The sequence below is a fragment of the Protopterus annectens genome, chromosome 14.part0, assembly GCF_019279795.1.
Source record: "Protopterus annectens isolate FY-2018-M chromosome 14.part0, PAN1.0, whole genome shotgun sequence".
NCBI classification, from domain to species: Eukaryota; Metazoa; Chordata; order Ceratodontiformes; family Protopteridae; genus Protopterus; species Protopterus annectens.
Genome location: NC_056748.1, coordinates 348,617,318 through 348,631,935, shown reverse-complemented (window position 1 = coordinate 348,631,935; position 14,618 = coordinate 348,617,318). Strand labels below are relative to the sequence as shown.

At 42.6% G+C, this 14,618-nt stretch overlaps 1 protein-coding gene across 1 annotated transcript in view; it reads right to left on the bottom strand.

The window, feature by feature from the left end:
• LOC122788982 (minichromosome maintenance complex binding protein) overlaps positions 1-14,618 on the bottom strand; it is a 1,363,580-nt gene that overhangs the window by 389,821 nt on the left and 959,141 nt on the right. Inside the window, exon 14 of the mRNA XM_044056074.1 lies at positions 11,659-11,696. Within this exon, the coding sequence (XP_043912009.1) occupies positions 11,659-11,696 (38 nt within the window). The remainder of the gene's footprint in view (positions 1-11,658; positions 11,697-14,618) is intronic.

Genomic DNA, 14,618 nt, shown 5'->3' with positions numbered 1-14,618 from the left:
ATTTGTAATTCCCCTGGCGGACAGCAGGTAATCAAAGAGGTGCACCACGTCCAATTCAGATAGGCTCCTGGTGGACCTTACCGATGCCCCTGAGGGGGAATCTGGCCAGTCTAAAAAGGGGCTGAATGCTTGTCCGGCAAATGAATCCGCATGACACCGAGAATTTCCATTTAGAAACTGGTAGCAGGGGAACAATAGGAACAGAGAACGGGCTCGGAGCCGAAGGCACAGCTGGGGTGGAGGTCAATAGCGGCTACGAAGATGTTGTCGGAACCAATGGAGCAAAGATGGAGGATGTCGGTGCAGAGGTAGAGGCAAGCAAACTGGCTGGAACCGAAGTTGCAGTGGGAGCCGTAGTCATCAGTGCCGGGACAGGTGCCGACGAGGCGATCAAGGCAACTTCTGTATGAACCACTGGAGCCAAACTGGGAGCCGAAGTGGTATGAACGGAGGAGGTGATTCAATGCTCTGTAGAAGTCTTATGGGCCTTGTGCTTATGAGTCTTGCCCCAATCACCATCTGGTGAAGAGGGGTCAGAACAAGGACGTTTTTTGTCCACAGAAGGAGGGGATGAGACCACAGATGCAGAAATAGCCTCCGAAAAAGGAGAAGGAAGCAGGCCCTTGAGGATTAACTTGTTTCGTCTTTCATTCAGCGTCCACTGACTGAAGCTGGCACAAATTTCACAGGGAGGTTTTGCCAATAAGTACGGAACCCCCAAACAATACACACATTCCTCATGAAGATCACTATTCGGGAGTTTACCACTGCAAGATGAGCAGTGATTAAACCCCATAGTCCCTTTCTTTTCAGACATAATAGAAACACACACAACATTAACTAGAAAGAAAAGTTAGAGAGAGAGAGGGTAAAAAGGGCAAATACTAACAATGGAACAATGATACGATAAATGAGATACCTGTGGGTAAAGCGGAGTGTGAAAATAGAGAAAAATAATAATTTGACAGGAAAGAACACACCAATACTTAAACTTGAAAAATATAACACCTAGCTGGAGAGCTCAGTGAAACGCTGCTATATGGCTGTGCGACAAACGAGATCTGAGGTAACTGAGTGAAGGGCATTGTGGGTAGCAGCTTAGCTCGAGAGTTTTTGGTGCACGCAAGCTTGTATAAGGCCAACTCTGTTCTGAGGGCTCGGAACTGAACCCATCAGTGATGTATTGGAAGAAGATTAACAACTTCAGATATAATATTCCCTGATGAAAGCTGATTTCTCTGAAAAAATTCTTGACCTCCATAATAACAGTTTAAATACATGCCATTGGAATCCTCCTCCCTTGCCAATATCTCCTTGCTACCACAAAAGTACCATTGTTGTCTTTCTCCCTTACCTGTCACTACTGGAGCCCTCTAGCAATTAGTATAATTAACTCCCCTTTTCCCTGGTCCCGGATAGTCTGCTGAATATCCATTCGGAATACTCTCTATAAAATTCACATACTCACTACTTTCCAAATGTGTCTACTGCAGCATTGGTATTTGTATTCTGCACTTCTTAATATAAATCCCATAAAAAGCTATTATTCCCACCTATTATACAGGACAGTTTCTTTCAGAATGAGCATTTCCAACTTTTGTGTTACATGCATATACTAATGTTTGGCAGGCTGATCTTTTGTACAGTTGTTTAATCTCCATTTGAACCCATGGCACATGTTCAAGACTTTGTTTTAATGAAAACCCTCAAACAAAAAACTAAATACAAAACACCCCAACCCCCCTATTAACTCAGATCACTCACTCAAAACTTTGTACATCTTCAAAACTTGAAGTTTAACCCTCCAGAAAGGAACTTCCCCAAATACGTGGCTGCACCTACAGGTATTACCTAACCTAAAATTAAAATTATTCATGCTAAAGTGCATACTACAGCTTGTGCTCCCACTTACACTGATAGCTCTCTTCTTTCATATCTGCAAGGGGAAGACATAAGAAAAAACAGCTTGTATGCTTTGAGAAAACCAACTTTTAGCCATGAGAAAAAGTCCACTGGCTACCTTTAAATAAAAATAAATTGTACACTGTTCTATTAACTGCATTAAAGTATAAAGACTGCTAGGGATATAGTTACCTCTTATTCACTTGCCATATTTGCAAACAATTTTTTCACTGAATGGTTACCATTGTACGTTTACATTTTGCATTTCCCTTGGCAAAGTATACTTAGAATTCTCAAGATTAAGTGCTTACACCTGCAGACAACTTGCCTCCATGGAAATGTTCTCGGCAATGAGTCTTTGGAAATTTCACTCAGAAAATTATGTACAGCTGCCCTCAGCTGTAGACATCTAGACTCCACTGAACATTGGTAGTGGAAAACATACAAGCCAATATCTTTGCAGTTTTAAGAAACGTAGTATTTTCATGGCTTTGGAAGCCGCGGTGGTACAGCGGTAGCATTGTTGCCTCACAGCTTCCTGTTCGATTCTCGGCTGGAGTGCCTTCTGTGTGGAGTCTGCATGTCCTCCCCACGGTCGAATTGCCTCCGAAAGATATGTGTGAATCGGCATTGCCTTTGGTGAAGGTTGGGCGTTGGGCTGGCAACTCAGCACCATAAAAATCTACTGCCAATCATTAGCGGACTGGAGTTCCGCTGTGGTGACCCCTAACTGGGAAAAGTCAAAAAGACAAACAAAAAAAGTATTTTCATGGCTTTCATCATTGTCTTATTTTTAAATCCTACATCCTTACAAAAACACCTGCTTACAGCTTATGCCAAAGGTAGTAATTTGGACATTCATCCTTATAAAAAAAAAAAAAAGGGAAAATATTTTAATTCTATATATAATATAATCAGTGCACGTTTATACCCCACCCAGCAGCCGAAGAGCTCAGCATACGAACATTAAACTTGCTTTTGTCCAGCTTTTTTCTTGTTATACTGCAAAATAAAAAGTTATGTCTTACCATAAACTTGGCATCTGTGTTGTCTACCTTCATTCCTCCTCACAATAGGACCTCTGATCAGACTTGGCCAAATTCTCCAAACTTGGATCTCTCGCTCACGTTCCTCCCTCTTACCCATAATGCGCTACACCCGCCCAAGCACCTCTAGTTGAGTTTGCTGATTCCATACATCCAACACCCGGACAGCAAAATAATGGCAGATGAAGCTCGGACATGGGACTTGTGTCCCGTCATATTCCATGATCCTCTAGAAGACTGAGGCACAGGGATGGCTGTGTGGGAAATCTAGGAGGAATGAAGACATACAACACATATGCCAAGTTATTTTAAGACATAACTTTTTAATGATGGTGAGAGTCCCCAGATATGCAATTCCCAGGTGGTCCTCGTGGAAGGTTATGCCAGACCACTACTGAGCCAAAGGAAGCCCTGTTCCTAGAAACAATATCGAACTTGTAGTGTGCCACAAAGGTGTGACTGTAGGGCCATGTCGCTGCTGCACAAATATTATCAATAGAGGTTCTACATGAGAAGGCGGAAGTAGCCATAGCCCTGGTGGAATGTGCTCTAGGAGGTCGAGGTAATTCTAGGTCCTTTTGTGAGTAAATTAAAGAGCTACAACCAGTTATCCATTTTGCTAAAGTAATCTTGGAAACCACTTGGACTTTGTTACCTGAGAATGCTACAAACAGTTGGTCAGACTTCATGTGTTTAGTTCTGTGCAGACAGAAATGTAATTGTCTATGAACATTGAGAAGCAGAACATTGTTCCCTTTATTAGAAAAATTTGTAATGAACACCGGTAAGTGAATGGACTGACTGACATTGTTTTCTGTGGTTACTGCAGGCATAGTAGAGGGATTGGTACATAAACCCTGTCCTTATGAAAAATTATGTAAGGAGGTTTTGGAGGATAAGGCTAGGCATCTGGAAATTCTCTTAACTGAAGTTATAGCCACCGAAAAGACGGTCTTCCATGACAAATACTTTATGTCACAACTGGCAGGTGGTTCGAAGGGTCCCAGAGTCAAATCCTGCAGAACAGAAAGTGAGATCCCAAGGAGGGGAGAGGTCCCTTGATGAGAGGCCTCAACAAAAAAAATACCATTCATAAGGGATTTGCATAATCTAAAGCTGGACAGGGAACAAGACTGACTAGCAGCATGAAAATTAGAAACAGCAGGTAATTAAAGTTTGATGGTAGAGAAACTAGCTCCTTCATTAAATAGGGTACTAAGAAAGGGCAGAATATCCAAAACTTGTGCTGAGAAGGGATCAATATTCCTATTTGTAGTCCAAATGTCGAACCTTTTCCACTTACTGGTGAAGACGTTCTTAGTAGAAGCCTTTTGAGAGGCTAAAAGTATTTTACAGACCAGGGGAACAAGCCTGGACTGTCTTGCTAGGGTTGGAAGTGGAGAAAGCAAGCGGTCAGGCTGAGGGCATGAAGGTTCGGGTGCTGCATGCCTGACAGGTGAAAGAGGAGGTCTTGTCTTGGCTCCAGCATCCATGGAGAATATTTCAGATGAGACGATAGGAAGGAGAACCAAACCTGACAAGGCCAGAAGGGGGCAATGAGGATGACTGAGCTCTTCAGCCTGCTTGCCTTCTGAAGAAACTTTGGGATTAGTGGGAGAGGGGGATAAGCATACAGGAGACCCGAGGGCTAATTGTGAACCAGTGCATCCCTCAGGGTGATAAGAACAAAGAACTTGCTGCAATTGCTGTTGAGGAGAGAGGCTATCACAGCAAGGTTTACCCCATGATCGAAGATCATGCTCGCCACTGACTGACTGAGGGACCACTTGTGCGGAACCAGGATTGATCTGCTGAGTCTGGCTGCCAAGGTGGTACTAAGATATCGCCCATTTCCACACCCTCATGGCTTCCCTGCACAAGGAGTATGAACAGGTTTCTCCTCGTTTGTTGCTATACCAGACATGTCGGTGTGAAGTGCGATAGTCCCAAAAGAGATAGCATTCAGAAAGGCTTGCAATGTTAAGAGAACTGCTGTTATCTCTAGGACAGTGATGCACAGTAACTGCGTGATGTACGTATGACTGCTCCACGTACCAAAAAAGTAACAAATTCAAACAGAAGTAAAGCAGCAGTAAAGGTGGAAACCCACAGTTTAATTTAAATAGTAAAATCACATAAGCTAGAGAGAAATAAACCCAACTACCTGCATCAAACCGGTTTCTGCTGTAATAGCCTCCTTCAGTGATTAAACATGAGCAACCCAAAATTCACACATATATATATATATATATATATATATATATATATATATATAAAGCCCAGGTGGAAATAGAGCTCCTAACTTAATAATCCATTTACGTTCCTTAAAATTAAGTATATCGTGCCATCCTGATTTGTCCCTGCATCTACACATAATACAATCTATAAAAGTAAAATAAAAAGATGCAGTATTGTGTTTGCACACGTTTATACAAAACATTGGTAGGACATTTGTTCATAATGTCACTAAGATGCTTCCCAATTCTGAGACGAAAAGGTCTGGATGTTTGTCCCACATAGAATGAGGAGCATGAACAAGTGACCAAACAGACTACCCATTCTGTGCTGCAGTTAGCCCAAAAATTAATACTGAAAACCACCGATGTGTTGCGACTACTGAATACACTTGTTTTCTGAACCCTAGAGCATAAGTGCAATGTCCACATGGCAAACAGCCTATCAGTGGGGCACCTGTGAGTGTACGTTAAGTGGGAACCATAGAACTAGGTCCCACCCTCTTGTAATGACTAAAAAGGGAACCCAATGTACGTCCTCTCCTGAATGAGAAAGAGCATCTGTCACCCAAAAATGGTTGTAATCTCTCCTCGGCCGTAAGAATGTTCCATTGCCTGTTGATAATATTCATAAACCCCCGTGTATTGCGTCTATATGTGGTCACCAGACGAACCAAAGGATTAGAAAAAACTCTTTGTTTGTCCTTATATTGTAAAAGCTTAGTTCTGTCTTGAATGGAAGCCCAGTGACAAGCTGTACTGATTTGTCCCAGATTGGTAACCTCTCTCACGAAAACATATCAAATCATCCCTGGTATCTTCAAATGATTCCTGGCTGGAACAAATCCTTTTTACCTGGAGGAATTGTGATTTGGGGATATTCCGGATGATATGTTGGGAGTGGAAGCCGGCGGCATGCAAAAATGAGTTGTACTCGGGGAATTTCCTATAAACCCGTGTAGCTAAAGTATCATCAGGATTCCTGCTAACTTCAACATCCACTCATCAAGGTTTCTCTTGAAGAGTGTAAGCGAAGAGCTCTGTCTAATGTAGATTAGAATCTTGCTCCAAAGCATGGGAAGTCTCTGGGACAGGAATCTATCCCTCCAGCACATCCTATTTATTGTTGTGGTGAGGTTTAGATCCCTAGAGCGTGTGGCTCGAGGGGATATGGTTTTCTTTAGGTGGAGCATGTCCATCAATTCTGGGTTGGACATGGCCTTGTATGTCAGGGAGATATCACCTCTGAGTAGGTGGTATGCAACCGAGCACAGCTAGAGTTTCTTCAGTCGAGCTGCATAGAGCATCTGTTTGAGGCTAGTGATCCTCTTGGTGAGGTACTTCTGTGGGTCTCTCCAGCTGTTGCAGGTGTCTTGTAAGGTACATCCCAAATGGAGTGTTGTACTCTATGATGGGTCTGATGAGTGATGCGTAGAGGGGTACAATGACCTCTTTTGATCTGGATGCAAACTCTCTTGTGATTAGGTGGGCCACATAGAAGGATTTTCTAACCACTTTGGCAATGTGCTTATCAAAGGAGAGATTACTATCTACTTGGGTCCAGGGGGCTACCATCTATGTGGTAGTTTGTGGGTACTTTGTTTTTTTCCAAAGGGGATGACTATGCACTTTTTGGCATTTAGCTTGAGGCCATGGTTTTGACGCCAGGCATCTGTCTCAGTGAGACCGTTTTGGAGCATGTCTGTGTCAGCCTGAGAGTCAATTATAGCCCCTAATTTGCAGTAGTCTGCGAACTTGGTCAGCCATAGTCTTCCTGTGCTTGCCTGTACCTCTGAGAAGTATATGCCGAACAGGAGGAGTCCTAGGACTGAGCCCTAGGGAATGCCACTTGTAACTGGTTTAGAGTCACAACTAGCTCCTGCAACTCTTACCATGTGGGTTCTGTCCGTGAGCCAGTTGGTAACGTATCTCATGACGAAGGGGTTTATGTTCAGGCTGGTGAGCTTGTCTATAATACCAGAATGGGCAATGATGTCAAAGGCCTTTGCTAAGTCTTGGTAGGCTGTGTGGACCCCCTTTCCCTCGTCTATAACCTTGGTAACTGTCTCAAAGAAGTCCACCTGGTTTAGGAAGCATGAACTGCCCTTAAAGCCGAACTGGGTAGGGTTCAGTGTTTGGAGGTTCCCAATGTCTCTGTTAATGAGATCCATGAAGATGTGCTCTATAGCCTTGCAGACCAAGCTAGTCAGGCTTATAGGGCGATAGTTCCCAGGGTCTGTTGTGGCTCCACCTTTGTGGAGAGGAATAACTGTTGTTGTGCACCACTCTATGGGCACGTAGCCTGTAGAGAAGCTGAGTTTGAACAGTGTGTTTAGGTGAGGGGTTTAGTTCATCTTTGAGCTTGTGTAGGATGCAGGCTGGGACACCATCCGGTCCCATTGATGCTGTGTTTTTGGCTTTGGAGAGAGCTGTTTTAATGTGTGTCAGATTTTAGGGGCACTACATTCTTGTGGTATGGTTATTGGCCCTTCTGGGGGTGACTTTTGCACTGAACCTGTCTGCCAGGATGTTGGCAATATCGGTAAGTTCACTGTATTTTGTGCCATTCTGCACCAACTCAGAGCAGATCTGAGAATTGCCACTTAGATTCCTGACATACCTAAAGAATGCCTTGGGATTATCTTTGGAGTCCTTGGCAATTTTTTCTTTCGAAGCTAGCCTTGGATGATTTAATGAGGGATCATAGTTTCTTGCCGATACTGATCAGGGATGTCTTCCCTTCTTGGGATTTTACTCTTCTGTACTAGTTTCCTCCCCCTACTGTATAGCTTGTTTATGGCAGGGGTCCACCAGACTGGTTTCCTTTTCTTGGAGGAGTGAATCTTGGTTTTGCCTGGGATAGCACGATCCATGCATTCTTGTAGGTGATCATAGAGTGCATTAGTAAAGGATTTTGCAGCTTGAGCAGCGTTATCCTTTAGCATGGGGGCTTTGAAACTTTTCACCTCGATCTTAAGTAACGTGAAGTTTGCTTTTGAAAAGTTTTTCATGGTGGCTTCTTTGATCGGGGGAAGGGGCGAATTGTGGATATCTAGAGTGATTAGTTTATGGTCAGATCTAACCGAGGGGTTGCCCTCCAGTGTGGAAAACCGGTCCCCCATGTTGGTGATGACCAGGTCCAATATGTTGTCACCTCTGGTGGGGGTGCTGACCAGTTGATCCAGGGCGTTTGAGTTTATAAATTCTAGGAAATGTAGGGCAAGGGAGTTAGTACTGGAGTAGTTCTACCAGTTAATGTTTGGGTAATTGAAATCACCCAATATCAGGGTGTTTGGTAGGACCTTTGTGTTTCCCAGTGATCCAGAAATGCGGAATGGGGGTTCCTGGGACATGGTGGGTGATCTGTAGCAAGCTGAAATTTGAATTGCAGTTTTGCCTGTTGTTAGTTGCACGGAGATCTCTGAAGCATCGTGCTGTGCCACTAACCTGGAGGCGTGGGTATCCCTGGTGAATATGGATACGCCCCCACCTTTTGTATTTTGGTCCGGGTTGTGTGGCCAAAATGTATGGTATGAGTTGTAGCCTATTAGTTCTGGGGTGCTCTCTGGAGCCGTAAACTAGGTTTCTGTTACTGCACATATATCGATTTCTTCCATACTGAGGAGTGCCTCAAGTGTGTGCATTTTGAGATTTAGACTCCTGGCATTGAGTAGCATTACCCTCAGTTTTTGTTACTTGTGCTATTTACAGCGGTGGGTTTGTCTTTTGCGCCTTGCCTAAAAAAACCATTATGGGGGTGGCAAGAGCCTTGGCCAGTATTCAAAAGCCTAACAGTGACAGGTGCAAGCAGTCTCTAGTAAAGCAGCGTTGAGCATGTCATCCAAGGCTGACAGACACTGGATCCCCTTTGAATGACACCAGAAGCTTAGCCAATTGTTGAAATTGATGATTTTTTCTTTATACCGCGGTATCATTCTTGGTGAGGGCAGGATGCTACTCAGGGTCAGGGTCATACCGGCCTGGGCTATGTGATCAGAGAGCTATTCCATGTCTCTCAATGTAGTCCAGGGAGGTATGGCTCAGGTCATTCACACCAACATACTTGTTCTGGAGTGACCCGAGTACTTGTGTTATGTGGCGGACCCAACAGGCAGCTAACAGAAACCTTCGCCTTGTTCAGCCTAGTGAGTGAGACATCAGTGTGCCTGACTATAGAGTCACCTATTACTAGTGTGTTGGGTATGTTATTTTGCCTTAAGGGCTGTGACTGCGTGGCACACTGGTTTTGTGAAGTGTGTGTTTCATGGCTTGTGTTGGGGGGGGGGTACAGGTTGCTTGGATGTCTGCTTTGGAGGTCTCTCTTGCTTGTGCAGATATTTATTTAGAGCCTCTGAGTATGTTTGCATGTATTTGTGTGTGTTTTTAGCCGGTGATTGTTTCATAGGTCTATTGTTATGTAAAGAAGTTGAGGTTTTGCATGGTTAGGAGATTGTCCAACTGAGTCCTCCACCTGATGTGCCGTTTGCAAATTGGAGTCAGGATGATGGGACCGGATAGAGGCTGATAGAGAATGGACCACTGAATTGCCAATGTGCACTGAAAAATCCACATGAAGAACCTTGCTAGAGGGACTAACAGAATTGCTGCTGACATGGATCCTAAGACTTGTAAGATGGGGGGACTAGTGGGATAACAATTCCCAGACTTGATTCCTCAATGTTAAGTGGTGCAAGGGGGAGGGAAGCTATTAGATCTTGTGTTTAGCTGTGCTCCTAAGAATTCAGGTTCTGTCAGGAGACGTATTGAATTTGTTTAGGTTTATAGTGATACCCAGGGAGTGTGAAAGCTGAATTAATCTCTGGCTTGGATAAGTTATCTCATGGGGGCAATAAGAAGCTAATCGTCTAAGTATGGAAACAACTGGAATCCTGTCAAGTCTCATGTGAGCTGCTATGACTGCCATGCATTTGGTGAACACCTGGGGGGGGGGGGGGGGTGAGTCCAAAGGACAGTGCTCTGAAGTGGAAGTGAATGGCTCCCAGCCGAAAGGGCAGGTATCTTCTGGAGCACCTGTCTATTCTGATGTGACAGTATACATACTTGAGATCTACAGAGCACATCAATTCGTCCTTCGCCATAACGTCAGAATGGACTGAACCGTAACCATTTGAAACCTCAACTTCTTTACATAACAAATCAACCTGCTTAGATCCAGAATGGGTCTTCTGTCCAGTCTTTTTCAGCACCAAAAAGAAGTGGGAGTAGGTTCCGAATCCTCTGTTTGGATGGGACCTCTTGGATGACTTTTGCAGCAGCAATTAAATTTCCTGTGCTGCCTGCTCCCTCTGCCTGGGAGGCATGTCGGGGAGGTTCTTGTTGGAGTATGGAGGTGGAAGTGAAAAGGAAATGTACTAGCATCTGAATATTATGCTTAGCACCCAGGGATTTTGAGTCAAATGGATCCAGGCTTCTGAGAGAAAAGCAAGTCGACCCACGACTGCCTCCAGAGATGGGACAGGGCAGCACTTCAGGAGCGCTGATAGGGTTTGCCGGAAAAGGGGTCTCTGAAGCCCTGATATTGCAGGCCCCCTTTGCCTCTAAGGTGGCACCTACCATCAAACCCTCCATCCTCTGCCTCAAGAGGAGGGTTCCTTGTGCAGGTCCTGGAAAGGCCCTTGGGACTTACAAAACCATACTTTCTTGCCTCTGCATTGGTTCCTGCAGAAGGAACTCTGAGGCATAGAAAATTAGATTTCTACAGCAGAAAGGGTCTTCCCATCCTTTTCACTGTGGGTGAGAGCATCTAACGGATGGCCCAAACAGTGAAGAGCCACTGTATGGGGCAATCACGAACAATACCTTAAAGGGCTCCACAAAATCACATAGCCTCATCCAGGTATGCCTCCTTAGGAAAAGTCCTGAACAGGCAGCTCGTGAGGTTCCTTCTGTTCTATGGAAGACTAATATCACTGAGGAACTGGCAAAGGAAGACAGTGGTCAGCTTGTGAGAAACTTTGTTGAATTCCACCGCAGGCATGGACTCAGAGAGATAGAGAGACAATGAAAGCTCCTTGATCAGATCTCACTGCAGCCAGGTAAAGTGAGCTAAAAAATTTAACGACCAAAGCGCAAATGGGGCTCAGGCGTAGACACGCTTTCCAGTACTGTTGAACACTCTAGACTCCATGTTAGGCAGGAGGACACCGTCAGTCTCTTAAGCTAGTTCTTTAGTGTCTGCTGCCACCATGATGGCATCAACTACGGGACCCTTACTCCAAAGCTTTCTATCTGCTGGTGGAACCAGGAACCTATCAGATTACGTGAGAAGGAGTTTAATGGTGTCTGGTTCCTTCCATGCCTGGCTGGAAACCAAATCAATGAGGTAAGTCAGTCGGGGGGGGGGGGGTGCACCCAGGTTGTAGATGGACCCATAAACACACAAAAGCAACCAGGAACCAGTAAAACCAAAAGCCACGAAGGTAGACCAAAAAAGCAATGCTCCAAATAGCGTACACAGAATTTATTTGTCCGCTTTCGTAAAACACTTCATCAGAATGAAAGACAAAAGTAAAACCACAATTAAATACACCTATCAATTAAATAATTAAGAAATTAACTAATTAAACAAAAATATAATAAAAACAATTACATAAAAAAGGAAGAAGCTACTTTCCTTTTGTCAGTGATATATAACTTACGATGTTTTAAAAAACATTTTACATTAATACATTCATTTAACCCAGGTGGCTTATCAGATTTTAATTTAATTTGCCAGATTGCTTCTCTTTGTTCAAGATAACATTTGGGATCCCCTCCCCTAGGATCGACAGGACAAATTTCTGATAAGCCACCTGGGTTAAATGAATGGTTTTACTTTTGTCTTTCATTCTGATGAAGTGTTTTACGAAAGCGGACAAATAAATTCTGTGTACGCTATTTGGAGCATTGCTTTTTTGGTCTACCTTCGTGGCTTTTGGTTTTACTGGTTCCTGGTTGCTTTTGTGTGTTTATTGGTTATTGTGCATTGCCATGACTGGGGTAGGAGAAGATCCATTGATGAATGTTTCTATTCATCCTACACCTACCAATGGTGACAACAATTTGAGCAGTTTATTTGTTACCACTTTGATGGACATTCAAAGCTCTTTAAAATTTCTTGTCGAGAATGCTAGCAACAAGAGACGTACACCTATTAATCCTGTTTTAAGTTCGCCAACGGACATTTACGAAGAAATGGACACAGTAATCGACCTGGGCGGCATTGTAGATGCTAACGCGGCCAATGATGACGTTGAAGTCTGTGGTGAGAGTTTGCATTTACGCGCCAACGATTCCGGTGGTTCTACCATAGAAAAACTGCTTTCTTTATCTGAAAATCCTTTCGGAGGCAATATTCAACTTCAAAAAGAAATACAAGAAGATTTTTTCGGTGCACAACAGGAGCATCTGTTACGGCTTTTGAAAAGGTATAGGTCCATCAATATAGAAAATTGCTATTTTATGCGGTGCATTGAATTAAACATTATTCCGAAAGGCTTAATGTTTTTTAAATGCCCGAATGGAGTAAATGCGAACAGTCCGTTTTTTCAGCACTTAGTTAACTTTTTCACTGAGTCTGGGATATGTTTTCTCAGGCTCTTAATTGACAATAACAGACAAAAATTGTCGGTGCTGAAAAAAGAGATTACTGATCTTGAACAGCATTTAAAGTCTACTTTATCTTTACATAATTTTGGTATGCTAATGCACCAGTTTTCCCGTGACCTAGAACAGCATTCTAAGGAAGTTACTGTTCGCAAACAACAAAAAATATCTCGTGATTTAACTCTATTCAAGAATAAGACTGCCTTTGACCATTTTGTTAATCACACTAAAGACCCTGCCTTTAAAGGCAACCGTGGTTCCACTTTTTCTTACAATAAAAAGTCTTATAGTACAGTTACCAGCTCCACTGTTACTGGTAACAAACCTTTAGTTTCTAAAGACAAATTGCCAAAGGGGTATTCTGTTGGATCACTTAACAGAAGCAGTAAAACAGGTAATTTGGACACAGTGGTTGCAACTTCTGTTAACAATCCATCAGGAAAGGCTGTTATTGACAATGACATGTCCGACAATAATTCCGTTGCAGATACCTTTGTCAAAGATGTTGCTGACGATGGTACAGCTTGCAACATTCCATCTGACTCTGGTTCTGCTGCTGTTTCCAAGAAAAATCAGGGAAACCATTACAAGAAGACTGTATTCACACGCAGTCGGACTTTTTTGGGGTCGACGTCCTCAGGGGACGAAATATAACTGAAGACTTGGACTTGTTTAACATCATTAATTTATCAGATTTTGTTTTCTCTGACGTGCAACTTAAAGTTTTAAAATTAGGTCTGAATTTTGTACCATCACATAGGGGTAATTACAGTAAAATAGTTATAGATATTATGAAGTTAACGAGAAAGTTAAATTTGACTCATTTGATGCATAATATGCATCAAAAAGATAAATTTCTTGTTAAACCATCTATTTACAACCCTACTTTACATCATACCCTGAAGGTATTTCAGGAACAATGCATTCAAGATGTCAGTGACCATTTATCTAGAAAGAATAGACATATGAATCATAATTTAACTATTTATGAAAAATCTGCTTTGTTTGAATTACAAAGACTGACCAATCAAATCAGGTTTATGAAAAGTGATAAAGGGTCCAACATTGTTATCATGACTCAGGAGAAATATAAAACCTGTATGTTAAAATTATTGAATAATGCTGTAGAATATGAAGAGGTTCCCCTATATTTTATACAGCGTCAATTTAGAAGGATACACTCCTTTTTATACGACTGTCTTATGTCTGGGGACATTGCATTTGAATTATATGATTTTTGTGTCATCACTGAGCCTAAAATTGGTGTTATTTTCGGCATACCGAAAACACATAAAAATATTTCAGATCCTCCTTTCAGGCCTATTGTTTCTTCTCCCCACTCAGTTACAGAAGGTGTTGCTCTAGTTATTGACTATGTTAGGACCCTTATTAGTGGACCAGCAATCTTATATCAAGGATTCTTGGCACTTAAGCAAGCTACGTGATTTTTTGAAAACTTTTTCTTTTGATGTTAACAAACACACGATTTTTACCATCGATGTTGTGTCTCTTTACACCTGCATCCCTCATGAAGATGGAGTGGAGGCAGTTCGTAGTTTTTTATGCCAGAAACAATGTTTTTCCACCTCCACTATTAACACCATTTGTTTGTTTATTGAAATAGTATTGGACAACAATTTCTTTTTGTTTGGGGACAAATACTATAAACAAAACAGAGGTGTAGCGATGGGTTCTCCAGCTGCTCCAGCATATGCCAACATCGTCATGGCTTGGTGGGAGTTTGAAATAATACCTTTATTAGAAAAGAAATTTCAAGTAAAATTCTATTGTAGGTTTATTGATGATTTAGTGTTTATTTTGGAAGGGGGAT